At 44.6% G+C, this 22,684-nt stretch overlaps 1 protein-coding gene across 1 annotated transcript; it reads left to right on the top strand.

The window, feature by feature from the left end:
* The first annotated feature begins 211 nt into the window (after positions 1-211).
* On the top strand, positions 212-22,606 carry DSTYK (dual serine/threonine and tyrosine protein kinase). Its single transcript, XM_015884957.2, is given in 14 exon segments — positions 212-565; positions 6,388-6,773; positions 11,837-12,195; positions 12,197-12,498; positions 14,480-14,754; positions 15,096-15,179; positions 15,767-15,943; positions 16,177-16,306; positions 16,560-16,716; positions 17,231-17,363; positions 17,477-17,590; positions 18,051-18,165; positions 18,486-18,620; positions 19,583-22,606. Coding segments are annotated over 14 exon segments (2,775 nt in total). The 5' UTR covers positions 212-345; the 3' UTR covers positions 19,771-22,606.
* The last annotated feature ends 78 nt before the right edge of the window (positions 22,607-22,684 follow it).

The following is a 22,684-nucleotide window of genomic DNA, read 5'->3' as shown; positions in this document are numbered from 1 at the left end:
TTCCCAGAGTGCACCGCGTGGTAGGGGGGGTGAACTACAACTCCCAGCATGCCTCGCGCGCAGCGTCCGCTGCCCTCCTCCCCGTTTGCCCCGCGGCGCCGCCATAAAGGTTCCGTGGGACGCACGGCTCCGCTTCGCACAGTCGCTGCCCCATAGGAGGAGGAAAGCGGAGCCGGTTGGGGGTAGGGGAGGAGGGAGGGTGGGGGGTGGGGGGGGTGGGATAAGACTAGGCCAGGCAGCTGTGGTTAGCGTTGTTTCCTCCGAGAGGGGCGGATAGGCCGCAGCCTGGAGGGGCCGGAGCGTTCCGCGTTGTGGGGAGGGGATATAGGAACGGACACGGAGGAGATGGAGGGTGAAGGAGCCCCTTCGTGGCGGGGTGGGTTGAGCCGGGAGCTGTGTCGTTGTTTCGGACATTACAACCGGCACTTAGCGAGGTTACAGCAGAACCTGAGAGAGACCAAGAAGTTCTTCCGCGACGTCAAATATTCCCAAGGGAACCTCTTCGCTTCGGGGGTGGCGAGCGGTGAAGGGACCCACAGCGGGACCGGCGGAACGAGGGATGGAGGTGAGGCCTACGGGGGTAGGGAGGTTGGGAATCTCGTGTGGGGCCTAATGGGGTGTATGGGGCTGAGGTAGGACCTGGGGCCTATGGGGGGGCGCTGAGGGGTATGAATGGGGCCCTATGGGGTGGGGCTGAGGGGTAGCCATGGGGCCTATGGGGGTGTATGGGGTAAGCTGAAAGGGTGATATTCGAACGGAAAAACAAAGTAGAAAAAAGTTAAAGAATGGGGCCTATGGGGGTTAGAGGTAGAATGGGACCTATGGGGCCTACTGGGGGGGCTTGCCGGGGTGATAATGATGAGGGTGGGCCCTGTGGGGGGGCTGGGGGTATTTAATGGGGCCTAAGTGGGGGGGGGGGGGGGGGGGGTTGATAAGGGGGTGGGGGGCGAGAGGGGCCCCCCTGGGAAAGGGGGGTTTAAGGGAAAAAAAAATGGGCTATGGGTGTATTTGCGGGGCGCTTGCAGGGAGTAGAATGGGCCCGTGCTGGGCTGTATGAGGGCTACGCTGAGGGGTAGAATGGGGCCCTGTGGGGGTGTATGGGGGGGCTGAGGGTTAGAAATGGGGGTGTAGGGGGGGCTGAGGGGTAAATGGGGCCTATGGGGGTAAATGGGGCCTATGGGGGGTAAATGGGGCCTATGGGGGTGTAGAGGGGGCTGAGGGGAAGAATGGGGCCTGATGGGGTGGGCTGTGTGCAGAGTGGGACCAGTTGGTAAGGTGGGATGTGGGGGTTGGAGGGGATAGGTTGTATTTTGCTGTTATGGGGCTGTTATGGCAGGGTGTGGGGTGTGTGTGTGTGTATGGGAATCTGGGCTGATGATGAGGGTGATTTGGGAGACTGTGTTGTTTTCTATGGCTCCCCTTGGTGTGAGGTGGGGATTGGCTTCTTGCAGGTGGTAGCAATAGGTCCAGAAGAGGTGGTGGCCTTATGTTGTGCCAGGGAAGGGTCTCTTGGATACTGTCAGAAATCTCCACTCTAAAAGAGTGGTCAGGCATTGGCACAGGCTGCCCAGGGAAGTGGAAGGTTGAGAACTGTGGGTTTGTGGCAATGAGGGATATGGATCTGCACAGATGGGTCAGAGTTGCGTTTGATGATCTTAGGTGCCTTTTCCAACCTTTATAACCCCATGGTTTGGGAAGGCTTGTGGGCTGCAGCAGGTAGGTGAGCTGTGAGGGCTGCAAGGTGAGCTGTAGCCTATGTCGGGTTGGAAGCTGTGGGGTGTGGGCCAGCCAGGTGAGGTACTATGAGCTGCTGGCTTTCAGAGTGTCCTATGTGCCATGCCATTCATCTATTAGTGTTGACAAACATTTATGCAGTTTGGAGACCTCCTGCCTTGTGCAGAACTCTGTATTCCATCAGACTGTCTCGTGAGAAGACTTCAGCGTGACATTAAATATATATAAAGATCTTCTTTATGCATTTCCAAACAGTTCATGAGTCATCTCTGTTGGCTACTTGTCCATGCTTGTCTTATGCTTGCCGTTCCTATTTGAAAGTGTTGTTGAGCTCCTCTGTTGCTCTGTGTCCAAAAAGAAAGTGTTCCATAGGAACTTTTAGGATAGGAGTAGCTTGCTAAAGATCTAGCTGACGTGTGTTTGTTTATATATCTTTCAGTGACTTTAAGGAAGGAGGAACTAGCTCGTTTGGCTCTTTCTGTTGCTCTCAGTGCTCTTTGAATGGAGCATTCAACAGGAGTTGTTCTTGTTTGGTTACTTCTTGTAAAGCGATGCCAGCCCAATATCAATTACATATTAAAAGTCTGCTTGTAGAGCTTTATAGATGTGTGTGCGTTATTAATTGAACATTCCTGACGTGAGATATGGATTCCACCAGATATCCTGCCTGTTTCTGCCATGGAATGCTTAAAACCTGGCTTTCCAGCACTAACTTTGACCTGGTTTGACTTTACTGTTGCATGGGTTACCCATTGGCCTTCAAGTATCAGGACTTCAAGAAACACAGACAGCTTTGAAACTTGCTCATGCGAACAGTAATGACAGTGTAGGCTGTGGGTTCAGGATTTCAGATAGCAGAGACTGTGTAACATTTACAACCCTTTGAAACCTAAGGCACTGATAGCGCTTATTGCCTTTGTGCATGAATAGTCAGCTCTGAATGGAGGTTTTTATTCTTGGAAGGTTTAGTTGAATTGTGTGTTTCCTGTACTCTCTGAAATGTAATGCTCACTTTCTCAGGTAATAAATGTTCTTCCCTTTCTAACATGGATTATTTGAAGTGTCAGAGGGTTTGCAGGACTCAGTTTACACAGACTTCAGAATCATTTTGCCCTGCAAGTGGGTTTGAAGTGAAAGTAATGTTGGCTAAACAGTCCTAAAGTCTTTTTTGCAGCGCTGTGCAAAATGTTGGAGCGTGAAATAGGTAGGAAATGGGAAGTGAAATGGACAGGGCACTTGTTGCCTACAGCTGAAGGAGGAAAATAAACAGAGAAAGTAAACTGAGATGTCTTGGAAACAAAACAAATGTGTGAGGGTTTGCTTTTGAGACACCCGTAAGAGTGGAGAAAGGTAAGTGCCCTTTGAATCAATAGAAATCAACAAGCTAAAGCACAGTCCAGGCAGTGCTGTATGAAGGGATCTGTCAGGCTCTGCTTGCAGGTGAGCAGAGCAGCCAAGGCTGGGCAATGAGAAGGGCAACTTGTCCCACCTGCTTCTGCTTCATGAGGATGACAGCAGTGTTTGTCAGGAGTGGATCAGAGTGGTTCATATTGCACCTTTTGTACAGATAACCACAGCACACTCATTATTCCATTGGCAGCAGTGGTATCATCTTAATGTATGCCTGTCTGGTGAAAAGCCATAGGCTTGATGGCCTAAAGACTCCATGCATAAATGTGTTTTGGAGGGGGTTGAATGTGTTAACCAAAGGTTTTTAGGAGAGTTTTTATCTGATGCTGCATTGACTGAGACTATATATGCTGGTTAAAATGTGACTTCTCCCCATGCTGCTGTGATCCTCAGGGTTAAGGCTTGTATTGTGCTGGTGGGTATGTAAACATAAGGTGAGCTTTAAGGCCAGAGAGGTGATAGAGGGGCTGTTTGAGAAGAAACTCCTTGCATAGGTCAGGGAAGCTCTGACCAACGTGCTTTGAGCTGAGCAGAAGGTGAAGCTTGCTGCTGCAGACTATGGAGGTATTAACATTGTGAGAGCTGTTTGCTGGTGTGATCATTAGCTGCATTTGTTCTGGAATGAACAGCACTGCTGATGGATGTGTGGTGGTTCGTGTAACAGAGTCTGTTAATTGTAAATCTTGTCATGGTCAAAGCATTCTGTAACGCATGGGCTGCCATGGAACTTGAGGAATTTGGAAGATCTCAGTGTCTGCAAGGAGTGAGAATGTGCCATCAGAAACACCACAAAGACAAATGAGACTGGAGATACAAGGAGGGGAAGTATTAAGTGCTGAGGGCTCCTGCAGGTTTGTTAACTTCAACCTGAGCTTGTTTTGCAGAGAGTTTGTCTGAATTCTGTGCTGATTCCTGGTGAGAGACCTCCTTGTTTGTGGACAGGCCGCCTTTCATCACAGGGAGCTGAATGGGATGCACGCGCTTAGGGACTCCCCTGCAGCCTTATTTTTGAAGTGCTTATCACATGTCTCCAAATGACACAGTTTCTGTCACGGATAGGAGATGCTCACATAGAGATGGGAACGTTGCTGCATCTCTTCAGAACATCTTAAATCTGCTTTTTTTGTTAGGTCAGGTTGTTTTTTCCCTATGTTAGAGCTACCACCTACTAAGTAAACTATGAACTACACTATGTCTTTACTTATGTCTTGCTTTCGTAAGCAGAAACAGCAATAAGTTCTGTGCAATACAGAATCACAGGTAATTGCTCCGTGACTGCAGCTTGCTCCACATTTGAGACCTTAAAGTCTTTGAGGGTTGACATGATGTTAAATTCATTGCAGATTCTGACTGTAGCAAACTGACTTGGTGAAGAACTCAGGGAGGTTGTGTGTGTGAAGAGAAGAAAGATGTGGTATTTATTCATTCAATGCTGCAATGACTTCAGCTGAACTGATGGATTTCAATTATCTCACTGGCATTAAGTGCATGTAAATGCAGAGCAAGGAGTGGGTGAAATCTGCCTGTTTCTTTTCTAATAGCCAATGTAAGGAAGGTTTCAATGCATCTCCTGATTGTGTTTTCATGATATCTGATGCTTGAATTCCCAGCTGAAATTTCAGCAGATGTAACTGGATCAAAGGGATCCTTTTCTTGTAGTTGAAGGCATAGATGTGTTACGTGTGGGTTTTCTTTGACTTTTCTTTGATGCGCTGCTTGATTCTGTCCTCTGGTCACTTGATGTGGTCACTCTGCTCTTGTTGTGTGTTTCAAAAGGCTTGTTTATCAGAGCTGCTAAAGAGTCAGGATTCAGCAAGTGATGCCTCCTTAACCTTTTGTAGGATTTCCTTGTCATGTCAGAGCTTTAAGGCTGTACTGTAAGGCCAACTGGGCTCACATGGTCTCTTGGTTTATGGGGCTCCTAATTTGGATTACTTTCACAGAGTGGAAAGCCATCAGAATGAGGTCTGGAATAACCGTTGGCTTTCATTTGGTTACCCATATTGAGGAAGTATCTTGGTACATCAAAGCATCTTAAGGCTGGAGATGCTGAAACGTTGTTGGGTGCCGGAACATGACTCATTGCAATTCTTTTAATAGCCCTGGTGAAACAGGACCTTCCCCTATAAAATCCCCGCTGGTGCTTCTGTGCTGTGCTATGTGAGCCCAGTTTCATGCTCTTCATGTTGCTTTGTCCAATCTCAGGGCAGTCATCCTTGTTTGTTGGCTCTGAAATTTGGCTGTTGTGTTTAGGACTAAATTTGTTTTGTTTTTTGGGTGCCATCTGCCTTCAGGTCTGGAAGAATGGGGCCTGTTCTTTGGCTGGGTGGAGCATCAGCTGATGGGGACTCATGAGACTGAAGGGCAGCAGATGGGGGGGAATTTGTTTGTCTCTTGGTGCAACCAGAATTGTTCTGTTGCTATGCATAAGGTAACACAAAGCTGCTTACACTTCAGCTTAGATGACTGAGCAGGGGAAAAGCTGCGTTTAGTACTTCTGAAAGAATTCAGAAGCTCAATTCAATAGTGAGACTGTTTTCTCCAGCATTAATGTAGTAAGGCAAATGCGACTATGGGCTAAGAAATCAAACAGCTTGGTTAGTGGGCTGTTGTAGTGATGCTTCCAATGGCAGATGGGGAAGGAGAGTAATTCCAGGGAGTTCTGGCTGCTCTGCAGGAGATGTTCAGTTGTTTCCTTTTCCAGCAAAAACACTGTATGTAAAATTGGTAAGAATATCTGGCAAGCTCTGCTGGTTTAGTTCAGCTATACACATGACTCCCTTTGGATGGAAAGGAAAGACATGTATTGTTAGGTGCAGTCAGAGAGCAAATCTGTTGCTTCATGTGTTTTAGGCTGCATTGTTCTATAGTGCAGATGTCTTTAGCCCTTTGGTTGCTTCAGCCTTGACAACTGTTTCCTCTTAGCTTTTAGGATCTACCATTCATCTTCCACCACCCTGTTCAAGAGAGCTGTGTAAACTCTTTCTAGGGCAAAAGAGAACAGAGTAAACCTGTTTCATGACTTGCTATAAGTCAAACTGCTGCGGACCTCCATACTGACACAGTGAAAGTCCCAAATTGCTGATGTTAGCTCTAGGATACAAAAACAAATGCTTGGTGCTCTGTGTGTTTCTTAACTGGCTGTGGGGCAATGATGTCTGAATGCTGGTGCTCAGCTGCCTTAGAGGTATGAGGCTTACTGTTCAGTCAACCTATTCTGACTCAGTTTGTACTCCATTTCAGGTCAGAACTTCATTTCCTTCCCTCGCCATGAGGAAGAGCACCTCCAGCAGACTGTGAGCTGGCACCCTTGCCTCCTCATTCTTGGCCAGAACTGTAATGCCAAATGCCAGTTACTCAACATACTGCTGGGTGAGAAGCTGCTGCCTACCACCAAAATCAGCAGCGAGGAGAACTGTAAGCGGCGGCGGATCCGTTTCACACATGGGACTCAAACACGGGTTAGTTTAGCACTTCCTGAGCAATATGAACTGGTCCATATGATGGCAGCCCATCGAGGGCACTGGGACACTATCCCTGAGGAGGACTTAGAGATCCGTGGGGACAGTGAAGATCCTGCTCACCGCATAGCAGAGCTGGAGGTCGTGCTGCCATACTCGCTGCTAAAGGTAACCGTGTGTCTGTGCACAATTGTCTTATTGAACAGAAGATGCAGTAAAACCTTGTGGTGAAACCATCAGTGGAGGTCAGTGATGTCAATGGAAGTTGGAGGTGTTAGGAACAAGGAGGTGGGAGTCTGTTTGCAGTGCTTTGTCTGCCATTGCTTGTACCTCCCCTCTTCACTTACTCATACTCCTGTCCTGGATGGGTTTGTTTGGTGTTTAGCAAATAGCTCTAAAGATGAGAGTTGTATATCATGCCTTTTAATAGCTTCCATAAGCTTTCTTTGAATTACAGATCTTATACTGAGCTGTTTTTATTGCAGTGTAATACACGTTGAACATTGTTTTGGCTATCCATAGCAGATTATTTATTCTTAAACATAAATTGCTTAAGTGCAAAGAATCTGATCTGTGTTCGTGCAAGTAAGAGTATAAACTTTGTTGTTGAACAGTGATCTATCAAGGTAACTTTTCTATGGGGCATTTGAATTAAGGCATCATTTCAGCTAGGCACAAAGTGGAAACTCAGTCTGTTTTCCTCAGGCTGAGATGTTTTACAAACCCAGACTGCAGCTGAAGTGAAGCCTCCCCTAATGACACCAACAAGGCAGTGCTGTGTTGTGGGGTGTTTGTGGCCTCCCATACCCACTGTAAGAACACAAGTGGTATTTGTAGATTGCAGATGAAGCATCAGCACCTTCCTGAAGAGCACCAGATCAGCTGCTGCAAAGTAAATGCCTGTTCTGGATCTGCATGTGGAATTTGCTGTAGCATGCAGAGTGTTTAGCTTCGCATTTATTTTGCTTGTGTGTGTTTTGATGCATCAGCTTAGCCATGCTGCAGTTTACAACCCTCTCTACATTTATGTTTCTCATGCGAGTGACAAAGATCCCTCTGTCTGGCTTTGGTTATATTTAGGACACTTAGATGAAAACAGCTACTCAGATTAATTTGAAAAGGCTTGGTGAAATAAAACCCTCTTCCAGCAGCAGGAGAGGGAGGGTGAATCACAGCTAACCTCAAGACTGAGTCAAAGGATTTCTTACATAAGTTTGATGGGCTGAAAAAATGAACACAAATATTTTTTAAGGCTGATGGGAGGAGGTAGGTGTTTCAGCAGTGAATTGGGCTGGAGGTAGCTTCCTATTAACTTAATGGGGTCTGCAGTCCCAGAGAGAAGCTTGCCTTTTTCAGCCCTCTAGCTAATGTGTATTTTCCAGGTCTGTCTAGCATGCACTAAGACAACTAAGTTTAAAAACCAAAGCCAACAACCAGCACAAGAACAGCTCGTCAAGGACACTGCTTCTGTAATTAGTGGATTTGATGTCTGGAATAGTAATGGATGAGGCTTTTTGGGTATTATCCAAAACTGTGTCTGCAGAACTACTCTGAAAGAACTTCTGCTTTTTATTAGCTGTGAAATGAAGACTAGTAGCCTAATAACATTGTCATGCTTGACAGTAACATGATATTTAGTACCAATCTTAAGGATTCAGCTTTGCACAGAAACTGGGATTTTGAAGATTTTGGCACCTTTTGGGTAAAGAGAAGAGGAATCAATCTGAATTTTACCCCACCTGCTATCTAGAATTCCTGATTTATCATCTGTTGGCATTTCTTCCTTTCAACAGCAGAATGATTACGTGCTTAATGATAGCCTTGCATTCTCTGTATCTGGATGCTAAGATAACTTGCTGGTGTTTAAGGAGGTTTGCAGACCTTTTGCTGTGGGCTCACGCTGTTTCAGGAGATGAGGAGGTTGTTTGTGTGCTGCATTTGAAATCATATTAATTCTGCATAATGGGGGCACTTATCTACCAGGAAAATACCACCAGGATCTGGGGAAAGCTGTGCAGCTTCTTAGGCCTCAACATCTCTTACGACAAGACTTAATTGTACAGGCCAGCTTGGGCACCTAGATTGCATGCTGCTGTGTTGTGCATCCACTTAGTGCTGAATCATGGTGCAGATGCTTGCTAAATCCAATCTCATTAACTACTGCTGTGGTAAAGGGTAAGTTATTTGTAAGTCGAGTGTCTATATATATATTTACCCACACATATTTTGTACTTTATGATAAATTGAATATGAATGTATGCTACTGCACTGTGAATGCAGCGCCTTCAGTTTATTCTGCTTTATAATGTCTTGATATCCAGGTGCTCTTCTGTATTACTAAAGGATGTCTGCATCAAATCACAGGGGAAAAAAAGGGCTGAGGAGAAGGGAACTGAAAACTTCATTTCCTTGAGTAGCCTTCTGTGCAAATGCTGTGTTAATAGGTTTGTGAATGTGGCTTTCCTGTAAGTGAGAAGGGAAGGAAAGCGTGGGAAAGGTGCTTTGTTCCTTGGGGATCTCTGTGTTCGGGAATGCATTTAGGTCATGGGGAATAATCCATCAGGCCAGACAGATTATTAGATTTACAGTGGAAGTAAACAGTTGGCTCTTTCCCTAAATCTTATCAGTTGTGCCTAGAAGCCCAAACAGACTTCTCTGAAGTATTGGTTTTCATCTGGGTGGTGCGTCTGAATGAGAGGAAGGCGGCCAAGCTGAAAGCTTCCTTTTTTTTATGCCTTCATTTTGCTTTGTGCTTCGTTCTACTTTCAGTCTCAGGATGGGGAGGCCTTATCCAGGGCTCGAAGGGAGAGAAGACATTTCAGTTGCTCCGACAAAGCTGGAAAATGAATAAAATAGAAATACGGGGTGGTTTTGTGAACTGCAGCAGAACAACTGAATTTGAGTTTCTGTTGCATTTCTTAAGGTACCGTAGCAGTGATTCAGGTCATACTAATTGGTAGTTGTTAAAGTAGGAAAGAATGTGGTTACATAGCTGTGGGGCTGTAATTTTAGAGCACATCCTGCTTAAAATTTGGAAGAATGTGCCCTGTTCTTGAGAGCATTTTGGACTGTGGCATTAATACAGGAACACAGAAAGCTTCTGTGCTGGCTGAGTTCCTTCTACACAGTCTTGGATTACATTGGGGTGTGCTGAAGTGCTCATCTTCTTCTGTTTGTTTCCACTGGAATAACTGAGGGCAGAAGATCCTGAATCCATCAGCAGCATGCAATTATTCTTCCCTCTTGTGGGATCTGTTCTCTGTTTCTAGTTTTGCTGGCTTGGCCATGCATCTTCTATAGGGGAAGAGCACTGTTGCATGTGTTTGTCTTGCAGGTTCTCTTGAGTTGGCTCTGCCAGCAAAGGTTTAAAAGAACATCACCACCAACAAAAAAGAACCCCAAACCAAATTCAAAATAGAATCTAAGGGTATATATATACCTCAGGTTAATAAAGAGGCTGAGATCACCATTCATGTGTAGTTAGCATGGTAACTGTCAGACTACAGTGATTCCCTTACAAGGCACAGCTTTCAGATTGGCTCAGCACGGGCACGTGGTGGCCTTCCTTCATCATCTGCTTGATGTAGGAGCTGGGGTGAGAATCTGACTGGTTTTTAATTTAACTTTTGGGATATAGGAGGTGGTGACCATGCTGGCATTGCCGGTCTGAGACTGTAGATGTACACATAGGGTGTCTACACGATGTTAGTCTGAAGATGCTTTTTTGCATGGCTGTTGACATCTGTACCTGTTGAATTGTGCATTACGTGAAGTGGAATAGCTGCAAGTGTATACAATGAGTGCTGAGTGGGAAGCTGATGCTTAAAAGAGGGCCTTTCTGTTAGTGGAAATGTGAATGAAGTTACTTGACAGCAATCTTGTGCCTACAGCTCTGTCAGAAGCGTTCAGGAATGTGACCTCATGAGAACCTGTTGAGGAATTTCAGGAATCCAGTGTGAGTCACAGGTTGTCCCATGTGGAAGACTTGATCCCAAGTAGTACGAGGCTGCATGAGCACCATCTAAGCTTCTGTAAGGCATTAATTTAATAATAATAATAATAAAATGTTGCTAATGATCCTCAGGAAAGCCCGTGATGCCTCTATGGAAACAGAAGGCCCAGTTGCTCAGGCTGTGTTCTGCACTGTGTTGGTTTTCTCCCCGTCTCCTAGAGACAGCACTGGCTTCCTCCTTTGTTTGTGGCTGGCTGAGTCACGTCCTGGTGAGCATCACTATGTCGCATCCCTGTCTGCTCCAGCCCTGTGCTAGGCAGGTGTGAGCAGCCCAGAGTCCCAGCACCATAATGACTTCCTGTTATCACTGGGCTAGATGTGGTCAAGTCGTTCATCTTGGTAATTCTGGTGGAGATTAAAAAACAAAACGATGGGAGAATTCTTAATTAGAGCCTGTTGTTGTGAGCTGGGAAGATGGCAATTCAGTTTGTCTTCAATTCAAGTCACACACACTCAGTTCTAACACTGTTCTCAAATGCTTGCAGGTGTATGTTCTTCCTTTGTAAGGGAAGGAAGCAGGCCTTAAAAATGGCCTCTTTTAGTGAAATTAGTGCCAGCAGGAGCATGCAACCAAAGCACTTAGAACTCTAGGCAGTAAGGATATAAACAAATAAGATCTCTTAGGTATTGGATAGATTTGAAGGATGTTATAAGCAAACTTATCGCAGCCATCTGTTCCTCCTCCCCATCCTCTGGCTGCAAACTCTTTGCAATAGGTTGTTGTGCTGCCTGGCAGTAGTGGGTCATGTAATGCTTCTTGCTGTTGGAAGCTACACTGAAATCTGACAGCACAAATATCTCCTGGAAGAGCTGCAGATATCGCATAAGCATCAGTGGGAGGCTGAGAGTGTATTTAGTGGGGGAGGTTGGTGCAAAATGGGAAAGGCATACACTAGAGAATAACTGCTATGCTGTGATAGTGGTTCCCTGGGAAGCTTGTTGTAAGTTTTGTTCTGGATCAGGCTAAAATGCAGATACTTGGTACACAAGGAGAGTTTTGGAGCCAGCAGGCATTGATTCCAGACTGCATCCCTGCTGCTGTGCAGTTATTGGTATTACAGGTGTGTTTGAAGCTGTGTAAGTCTTCTAAAGGGTGCAAATGTTTCTGTCTTGCACTTTGTGAATTAATTACAGCGCATTCTTGCCTCCTTACTGCTAAAAAGGACCTGCACACAACCACCTTTAACCTTCTATCTTCTTTAACCTTCTTACTTGTCAGGAGGTGGATGTTGTGGTAGCACCATGTCGTGGATTCCAGTCTGCTGAAGCCACCTTGGGAGAGTACATGAACCAGGTCTTGCTTGTTGTCATCTTCGCCATCAGCGAGGCCGAACTTTCTTCATCAGACGAGAATGAACTGCGTGAAATCAAAGAGAAATTCTCTTTGCCCATTTTCTTCTTCAAGGTGCCGGAGTCAGGAACTGAGCTGATCTCTCCTATAAAAACTGATAACGAAAAGTCCTCTCTTTACTGCCAGCTGATGGATTTGGAGTACCTGAGCACCAACCACTGCAGCTGTGGGGCACCCAGCCCTGATGCTGATGCCCAAAGCATGCTGGTGGAGCAGTTGGAAAAGCTCCNTCTTAAGCACTTTTTCCAGGCAGGTGCTGCAGAAGCATCTCGTGGAAGCAGCCACCAGTTTAAATGAGGTTCACTGCCGCTGCCTCAACATCTTCATCAACCAGGCTTTTGACATGCAGCGGGACCTGCAGATCACACCCAAGAGGCTGGAGTATACCCGCAGGAAGGAGAACGAGCTCTATGAGTCTCTGATGAACATTGCCAACCGCAAGCAAGAGGAGATGAAGGACATGATCATAGAGACTCTTAGCAATATGAAAGAAGAGCTCTTGGAAGACGCTGCTAATATGGAATTCAAAGGTAAACTGCTTGCACAAGAGTGATTGGAACAAAGTGGTTGGGGGGATGTTAACCAAAGGCAATGGAGTAAGTTGCTGTCTGCTGTGGGTGTAGCTGACAGGAGTCTAGACTTTATGAGCCAGTTCAGACCTAGTAAACAAAGGATTTATTTATATAGTATCTCCTGGTTATAAAGCACTGCTCCCAGATTTGAGGCTTGAAAATATGAAGTTTTATATTTCTTATGAATCAGGCACTTTGCTCCATTCTAGCTTGCTGGGTAGGATGTTTTATTTGCTTTAATTCCCTGTTCTGTAGAAGAAGAACATGTCTTAACTTCACTTCAGAAATTGTGTTGGGACTTGGGAATAGGTCTGTCCTAAGGTAAAAAGTTGAATTTTAACTTTGAAGACTTGATTTTTGTTGTTTTTGCTTGATTTATTTGAGAGATCTGCAATAGGCTTTGGAGTATAGAACCTCCTAAAATGAAACCCTTTCAAATAGGTAAGGTTTTCCTTCAAAAGCTTTAATGTATTGTTCTCCTGAGGCTGTACTTGGCCTTTGGTGTGAGCTTTTGGGAAATGTGGGAGTTCTCACTGCATCTTATTTTACCTGAGGCTCCAAGAGAAGGAAAATAGGCTGGGAGAACACAGATGTGTGTCAGCTGTGTGAGGGGTGAGGTACTATCCAAATCTTGTCTCTGGGAATACAGGGCTTGTCATAGACTTCAAAGGGACAATTTGTAGATTGATGCTCTACAGCTTTTTTTTACCTCTTCTGCTTACCAAGCAGGGGCTTAATGTAACAATCATTTCAAAGGAAAAGCAGTTCACTGGGCTGATAAGGAAAGAGGTTTTTATTTTTTACTCCAAGTCAAAAAATAACTCTAGGCTATTAACATAGAATTTGAGTGATCTGATGAGATGCGAGAGGCCAAAACTCCAGCCAAAATAGGTCAAAACAAAGTTATCTGACTTTCAAACTGGAATGTTGTGTCCTGGGAGGAAGAGGAGGAATGAAGAATTGTTTATCCTGTGGGTTAGGATGTGGATATTTGTGCTTCTAGAGGTGGAATGGATGAGATATAGAAGTGGATGAGATCTTCCCTGTTTCTTGCAATGTTTGCTTTGCAGTGCTCGTGTGAAAATGTCCTCCACAAAGAGCTTGTTCTGACTGCAACATGAAGTTATTTGCATTCCGGAAGGGAAAAAAGAAAAGGCATGTGCTTAAATGTACAGTGTGTTAATTCTCTCTATTTAATGATGCTATTACTCCATGGATAGGCAAAAATCATTTCTGGTCTTCTGTTTGTCCCATTAGAAGAGATACCCATCTATGCAGAGTTAAAGCACAGTGCAAGCTAAAGCACTGGCTTCCTTGTTTATATACACAAATAACCAACCATGGTATTCACTTAAGAGTGAAGCATCTTGTTGGCTCTCAGTGCTATCTTAGGATGATGGTGTTACTTTGAGGAGCTAATGCCATCTGCTGATCACTGATTGGTTTTTAGTCCAGACTGCTGGCCATAATCCAGAGACAAATCTTCCACTCCTAATAGTAATGTAATACTGTTCGGCCTGGTTACAGTGCAAGGATGGTGATTGCTCTGTATTTGTTTAAAAATACCAAACACTGATCAACCTTTTTCAAGGGTAGAGGAGAGAAAGTATCACATAACCACCATTACATTCTAGCATCTAATATCCAGCAGTGCTTATTGCTTGCAGAGTGGCTTGGAAGAGTCTCCTGACTTCTCTGTTGTTTCTTTCTATAACTTTATAATGCTATTGGCTTCAGGTTACATTATCTGGGTCTGAAGCAAGTGATGTACCTCTGTAGGAGTAGAACAGTGGAAAAAAATACCTTTGGAGCAGAAGCTGCCTGGGGTGGTGTTGTGCAGTAGCTCTTTTGCAAAGCATTCACAGCAGCACTCTGCAGCCCTTGTTGCAATAGCAATATACCAAGTACAGACTATGCATCTTTCTTTTCTTCCATACAGATATCATAATTCCTGAGAATGGGGAACCTGTGAGCTCCAAGGACATAAAGTGTTGTATTAAACAGATTCAGGAACTGATTATTTCTCGGTTAAACCAAGCAGTTGCCAACAAGTTAATTAGTTCAGTGGACTATCTGCGAGAGAGCTTTGTAGGGACCCTGGAGAGATGCCTGAAGAGCCTGGAGGAGTCCTGGGAGGTTTCAGTACATCCTGCAAGGAGTTTGGAGAAGTCAAAGGATGGTTCTGTACATATCACAAGCAATTATCTCAAGCAGGTACGGTGGCTCAGCTGGCATATAGAACACTAGGATGTTCCAATTCTTTGACACAGCAACGGTGGGAGGAAGTGGAGAGACTGGAGGAATGCAGCTTTGTGGCACCTGATGGGGTCTGGTGTTATTAAGGGAGATGTTAAAACTTGGTTCTTAAATTGTCTCTTGCAGGCCTAGCACTTAGCCTTTGTAAATCTGTATGGAGCAATTAACTTGCAGCCCAGAAACACTTAATGAGCTTGATTCGTATTGTTAATTTTTTAAGTAGTGAACTCCATCCTTTATTTTCTTATTTTATTATTGTGAACAAAGCTTGCAGAGTTCATCTTTCCCTTGCTTTCCAGATACTGAATGCAGCCTATCATGTTGAAGTCACATTCCACTCTGGCTCAACAGTAACCAGGATGCTGTGGGAACAGATCAAACAGGTTCGGGCATTTTTATTATTCTTAGTAGGCATTTGTGTGTAGTGAGATATTTTGCTCCGAAAAACACTTGAATGTGTCTGTCTGCCCTCTAAATTTAGACCTTGGGCATGTGCCTTGGACAGCTATGGCTTTCTCTTTGCTCTGTGTGTGTGGTTTATTCTTGGGAATGCTAATATTTAATTTAAAGCAAACGCCTCTTTCGTATTGTTTCCTTCTGTTCTGAAACAGCAAAGGAATGAAGAGTATTTTAAAACATTTGCTGCTCATAGTTTGGATGATTGCTTTGATTTTTCTTGCATATCTCATTTGTTTTCTAAAGTCTTGATTCAGTTCAATTTGCTGTTCTCCATCTAAGCAGGCTAGGGCTGCCTTGGGTCTTTGTTTTAGACTTGTCTTAAAGCATGCACACTTCCCAAGTCCCTGCTCTAATAGCTGTCAGTGACCTGTGCTGCCTTCTCCCTCTTGAGTTCCTTGTATGGATGACTGGAATTGAGTTTTTCCCTTATAGTTGTGATGTGAACTGAGTGGTAACAAACCTCCAGATTTGTTTTGCTTATTTCTCTTCCCTTTTCCTTGTTTTTAACTAGATAATCCAGCGGATTACATGGGTCAGCCCACCTGCCATCACCAGTGATTGGAAGAGGAAAGTTGCTCAGGATGCTATTGAGAGCCTCAGTGCATCCAAATTAGCCAAGAGCATTTGCAGCCAGTTCAGGACCAGGCTAAACAGTTCCCATGAAGCTTTTGCAGCTTCCCTGCGGCAGGTGAGTGTGAGGAGCTATTAAGGAGAGCTTTCCAAGGTTGGCAATGTGTAAAACAAGGAGATTTTTAATTGTTAAAAGAGTAATTTGTGCACTTTACACTGCTGTTCTGTAGGTGAAGGTGGTAGAGCTGATGTGTCCTATTTTTAGAGATACTTTAAGGAGGATCCTCTACCCTATTACACTAGGGCTTTAGACCAGGCAGGATGACAGTGCATGTGTGGTATCTCTTACAGTTAGAAGATGGCCATTCTGGCAGGCTGGAGAAAACAGAAGATCTGTGGCTGAAGGTGAGGAAGGATCATGCCCCTCGGCTAGCACGACTGTCATTGGAGAGCAGGTCCCTCCAGGATGTGCTGTTACATGGTGAGCAATGAGTTCTGTTCTGTGCCTTCCTACTTCTGAAGCAGTCAGTGGGTGTAAAGGGGTGGGAGGCATGTTTTGCTTTGCACTGAAGTACTTCAGTGAGCCTCCATCTGACATGTACTGAGTACCTTGAATTGTGCAGCTCCTAGGCTGTGAAAAGCTCTGGCCTGCCAGCCTGAGAGCATGCTTTGCATGTAGTAGGAAGGAGTAAATGTGCTTTGATTTCTGATTAAAAGGATATTATGCCTTACAGGCAAACCAAAGTTGGGCCGTGAGCTGGGCCGAGGACAGTATGGCGTGGTCTATCTGTGTGACAGCTGGGGAGGGCATTTCCCCTGTGCACTGAAATCTGTTGTTCCTCCAGATGAGAAGCACTGGAATGACCTTGCACTTGAGTTTCACTATATGAGGTATGTTTCACAAGCGCCTTTCTCATTCCATATGGATGTCCTTAAACTCACTGCTGCAAAGGACCACTATTTGCATAGGCAGAATCTTGTTTGCTGTTTTTCTACGTTGCACTCAGCATTTCATGAGGGCAGTGCACTAAGCTGCAGTTTCTAGCAGATGCAAGACAGCATCTATGCAAAAATGGGACAGGCACAGAATGGTGGGCAGGCAAAGCTCTTTCCTGTCTTAATCTGATTCCCTGGTATCTGCACTGTTCAAGTGCTTGCTGATTTTCAGAGTAAATTAGAATTAATGGAGTATGATAGCAAGCAGTTCTTTCTCCCGACTTCTGGTGTCGAATCAGTCCTTCTTTTCCAGTCTTTGTCCCCTCTGAAGTAACTGACCTCCTATATCTTACTTCTGTTGTACTGAAGCTGCAGCTATTGGTCACTTTTCCTTTAGAAGGTGAGGACTGACCTGAGGTGGGGGGAAGGATGTAAGAATGATCACTTTTCTGTGCTCAACTTCCTCTAGGTCTCTGCAGTCACACGAGCGGCTCGTGCATCTCCATGGCTCTGTGATAGATTATGGCTATGGAGGAGGTTCCAGCATTGCTGTCTTACTGATAATGGAACGGTTGCACAGAGACCTCTATACGGGACTAAAGGTAACAGCAGTCTAAGTGTGTATGCCTTTTTATGTGTACAGTAATAAAAGCATGATCTGGCTGCAGCTACTTTCCTCTTGTAGGAATCAAGTTTGTTTGTGTTTATTCTGCAGGCTGGGCTAGAATTAGAAACACGATTACAGATTGCCTTGGATGTGGTTGAAGGAATCCGTTATCTTCACAGTCAGGGACTTGTGCACCGGGATATCAAGCTTAAGAATGTCTTGGTAAGGAAAGCTTTTGTGTCTGTGTAATTCAAAGTCTTTTTGGACTCCCTTTAAGCAGGAGGGGAAGCATGCTGTAAAAGCCATAGCTTAGTACATAAAGAAACTTTGAGATATCATTAGCAACAACTGGCTTTGTATAGTAGGGTTTCCCTAACTCAGTTTCAGTCAGTGCACAGGAAAGGGAGTGGTGGAGTCTCACCTCCTGAAGCATGAGCTAACAGTAGGATTTCCATTTCTTAGCCTTATTAAACCCAAACCACACCCTATAAAGACAAGTGAAGGCATGCTTCATTACTAAGCTTACCTAGGTAATGTTCATGAGCAGCCAAGCAATCAGGGAAGCCTCCTTAAGGACAAATGTTCAATCCTTCAAACACCAATGGAAACCATAATATTAAAAAAGCAGTAATAAAACTGAGGATTGTGATTGTCAGCTGTCTGACTGTGAATTCCTCTACAGCTTGACAAAAAGAATCGAGCCAAAATCACTGACTTGGGGTTCTGCAAACCAGAAGCCATGATGTCTGGCAGTATCGTAGGCACACCTATTCATATGGCTCCTGAGCTTTTTACAGGTATGCTCACTGTCTAAACCCGCTGCTGTCTCACTCTGGCTAAACTAATCTATCAACTTTCTCATGAAGGGAAAGATAATAAATGAAATAATCAGAAGACTGCTTGCTTACAGTGCACAGTGTGTGTTGGGTTTTGTGTATCTCAAATCTTTGCTCCCATGAAAGAGGGGAGAACTGTCTGATTCAGAAGCTTTACTGAAGTGGCTAAAACTCATGTAATTGGAAAGTTAAGTTGCATTTAATTAGGGAAATATTATTCAGGTGGTTCTCACTACTAACACTGATGTTTACCCTGCTGATGAAGTATGTTTTTGTCACAGGAAAATATGATAACTCAGTGGATGTTTATGCATTTGGCATTTTGTTTTGGTACATTTGTTCGGGACATGTGAAGCTACCAGAGGCTTTTGAGAGATGTGCAAGCAAAGATCACCTTTGGAACAACGTTAGAAGAGGTATGAATGGCTTATGTTGAGCTCTCTTGGGTGATGCTTTGTGCTTGTGTAAAATTTGAGAGGAGATGAGGAAGGTAAGAATGCAAGTTAAACAGTCAGTAACAACATAAAGATTGACACTTGTCTTATTAAATTTGGACATATGCGACTGAAAACCTAACAGAAATCAACAGGGATATAATGAACAGGCCTTCAGTTGGCACTGTGGCAAGAAGGTGGTTGTGCTAACTAACAAACCACATAAACCCTGTGCAATATTTATGATGTAAGCTGGACCCTAGAATTAGCCAACCACAGCGTGATCCCTTAAAGAATGCTTAATCTCTTGCAGTTTCTGGAGGCCTTGGTGATCTTTACATTCACATGTTTACTATGAAGGCTGTCATAGGGTTGGATGTTAAGTGAAAGGTTGGCAGTTGTTCCCGAAAATCTGAACTTACTCTCACCTGTAGGCTTAGCACAGTATGTTGGGGTAGCTTCACCCTTAATGCTGCATCACAGTACCAGAATGTTGTATTGCTTTGTGTCTTGAGTTGCTGTCCATATAATCTCTCCCCTTCTCATGTGAAAAAGATTAATTCAGATGAGTGAGTTTTGTGTTTGGTTAGAAGGCTACATTCAATGCTGCTTCTCAAGATCTTGCTCCCTAAAATACCATCAAGAGCGTATTGGGGGGGGTGAGGGGGAAGAGAGAGGAATTGAGTGGGGAGAGTGTTCATTTTGCACCTGAATAATCATGAAGAGGAGACTGCAGTGACATTGAACACACTGGCCGTCCTTTGGAAGGGTGTGGGCTCCTGACTGACTTCAGAGCTGACTTGGGGGTCTTGCTGCAGTGTAAACCTTCATCAGTAGCATTAAACTCCAAGCTTTGGTCACTTCAACCTGCACCAAAGTAATGGACATCAGACAGAGCTGCTGTCCTATGTGATGGTGACTGGGAGTCCCTTTCTGTTTCCTAGGAGTTCGCCCAGAGCGCCTTCCTGTGTTTGACGAGGAATGCTGGCAGCTGATGGAAGCCTGTTGGGATGGGGATTCTTCCCAGCGCCCTCTCCTGGGGATTGTCCAACCTATGCTGCAGGGGATCATGGACAGGCTGTGCAAGTTGAGTTCTGAGCACCCAAATAAGGGGTTGGATGATTCTACTTGAAAAGGAAGCACAGAAGGATTTTTAATTGTGGGAGAATTCTGAACCCCTAACTCTGCAGATGGCTTCTTCAGATGCAGCTCTTTGTGGCTAACATGAGTGGGACAGGTAATAGCAACCAGAAGATTGCTCGTAGAGGTGAGACCTTGAGGATGTTCCATCTCGAGCAGCAGCCAGAGACATCTCCCCAGCACACCCCATTGATGCTAGTTACCCTGCTGCAGCTTTTATTATGGAGTTGTGCGCGTATGATGGAAAAAGAAATCCACTCCCCTGAACCAAAAGGGATTATTGCCAATCCCATGCAAACACCAATCAAACAAAAGCATCTTGTGTGTTTGGGTAGCATCTGTGTTGCTAGGAATCGATCGTGACGGCCTTTACTGAGTAAAGTAACAGCTCTCTTCCCATGAACTGATGGCCCTCGGTGGCCTTCAGTTCACACATAACTCTATCCCAATCACTTAGAGATTGGCACCAATTACAGTGAGGTCAGAGGAAAGAGAAAGTAGAGGCTTTAGGTTAGAAGGTGTTGTTCAGAAGCTAAGAGGATCTGTATCTGTATTAGCTTCGTGCAACACTCAAAATGTTTACATTGACAGGAGCAAAGCTTCCATGTTTTACCTAAGGGGGATTATCTACTGTTCCACTGCAGTTAAAAGACCCCAAGTTATAAGCTATTTATCTCTTATGTACCCCTCACCTCTTACTTCTGTAAAGCTCTTTTCTGCTAGTTTTGGTTCATAATAGTTACCTGAATGTCTGAAGAAACCTGACCTTTCTTTTTGCAGTCTGCTGATCAAATGGAAGACTGCTCAGATTACAAAGCACACAAACTTGAAGTCATTACATCTAATGACTGTCCGTGGGGGGGGAAAACGCCAATTTGTTTTAATGACATTTGGGGTTTGAATTAGTTGTGATGGCAAAGACAGTTTTAAATCGTACTAACTATGACAGACTTCTTTCTTTTTAAATAAGGTTTCTTCAGCTTTTAGAGAATTTCACGTGCTTGGTGAGATCATAGGCAAGGGAAAACAGGTCATGCATTCTTCCTCAGTAGCTTGTGTGTTGCGTCCATTCATCTGATGGCTTCACTCTGGGATCTCTAATTTGGCTCTATTGGTGCCCTGATGAAGAGGGCATTACTCTCCAATGTTCTTGCCTTGTATTTTTTGCATTTCTGGGCAGCAAACCTGTGGGGTGGAGGCTGAGATAGAAACTGCACCTTGTTTACTACATGAGGAAATAGAGTGGGCAAGTTTTCCCTACGTTTCCTGTTCTTCCCAGCTGCAGGGGATGGCTTTGTTTCCCAGGGAAGCTGGCATTAATGCATCCAGAACTGCAGGCACGTGGAATTACTGCACCTCGTTGCTGTAATTTATTGGCTAGCACATAACAAAAATACAACTGCTAATCTGCCTGTTTAAACAGCTTGAGCAAAGGAAAGGGATACGTAATCCTGCAGTAGTAGTTTAAAGCTTTCATTCTTTATGCAGTAAACAGACTTAATGCTTTTTTTTATATTAACCCTCCCTTTGTTTTTTACTTGCATGCACATATAAGCATCTTCCAGTCTGTGATGGCATTAACAACGTGGCTCTATACAGACACATCTATGGCTGCTCCAACTGAAAAGGGGCAGCAACCAAAACTGCATCTGCAGAGAATGAATACTTTCCAAAGCAGAATTGCTGGGCATCACCCTGCCCTGGTGCACGTTCATGCCACTCATGACACTAATAGCATTAACTCCTTTACTGTGCGTGGTGGTTATAACCTTATTTAAAACAAGGAGATTCAAGGTCCAGTCTCTTGCAATTAATAGACATAACCGGTGTAAATAAACTGTACGAATAAAACTGAAATCTCTGTATATGCAACTCCAGGAACTTCTTGTATCGCTTTCCCCACGTAGCCACTTCTCTGCTGCCTTTTCCTTGTTGTTTGCAGCTACTTTGTATTGTTTCCATTTGCTTGTGCAGCATCACAGCAGGTTTTTTGCACTGCTTTCTTTGCACTTTCCCCCCGTCATTGAGTACAAAGCTCTTTTTGAGAGAGCTTTCACTTATCTTTAGATAAACTTATCACTTTATCTTTAGAAGGTCTTTCTTTCCCCTCCTCTCCTTTCTTTTATGAGTAAGGTGACCAAGACTAATAGGAACTGTATTAATATGTAACCACTGCCACCTGTGTGGGATCAAGAGTAGCAATCCCACACCCTAATTCCACCCCCAATTACTCCATGGGGAGCTACCCCACCCCATAACAACACCCCTCCTGCTCCATGGGGGAGCTCAGCTGTAGGATTTCAGCCCTAAGCTTTCATTGCACAGGTCAGCTGTTCATAGGGACCCCATAGGTGCAAGAAGCACATTGCTTAGGGGTTGAGCTTTGCTCTGCCAGCGCTCAGCCTTCACTTGGAAACACTACAGAGGGAAAGGAGCTGGAGCAAAGGCTGATGATGGCACAGGGCTGATTTATCCCTTCATTTATGGGTCACTAAAGGGCTGTGGATCTGCTCCATCCCAGCCCATGTTATAGCCAACCCGTGGCCTTCAGCTCTGCAGCAGCAATAGGAACCCGTTGGAAACCCTGTATATATTCTATTGCTTTTCTGTGTTACAGTAACTCTATATTACAGCGTTATAACTAAATATAACCAGCTTACCAGGTGCATAGAGAGGAAAAGAAAACAAGTGCAATAACCGGAATGATCCGCCCCGAATCGTTGTATTTGTACTTTGTTTTTTTTGTACTAACCGTGTTTTCTGCTCTCTTCGTGCTCTTCATTAAGAGACTTCATCAGTTCAGCCCTCAATAAACCGCTGAGACCCAACTCTTTGCTCGTTCCTTTTTATACCCCGGAACTTTGCGTCGCGATCGCGCTGCCCGTCCGGACCCTTTATATGTGAGC

The sequence above is a fragment of the Coturnix japonica genome, chromosome 26, assembly GCF_001577835.2.
Source record: "Coturnix japonica isolate 7356 chromosome 26, Coturnix japonica 2.1, whole genome shotgun sequence".
In the NCBI taxonomy this organism is placed as follows: Eukaryota; Metazoa; Chordata; class Aves; order Galliformes; family Phasianidae; genus Coturnix; species Coturnix japonica.
This window is presented reverse-complemented; position numbering and strand designations above follow the sequence as displayed.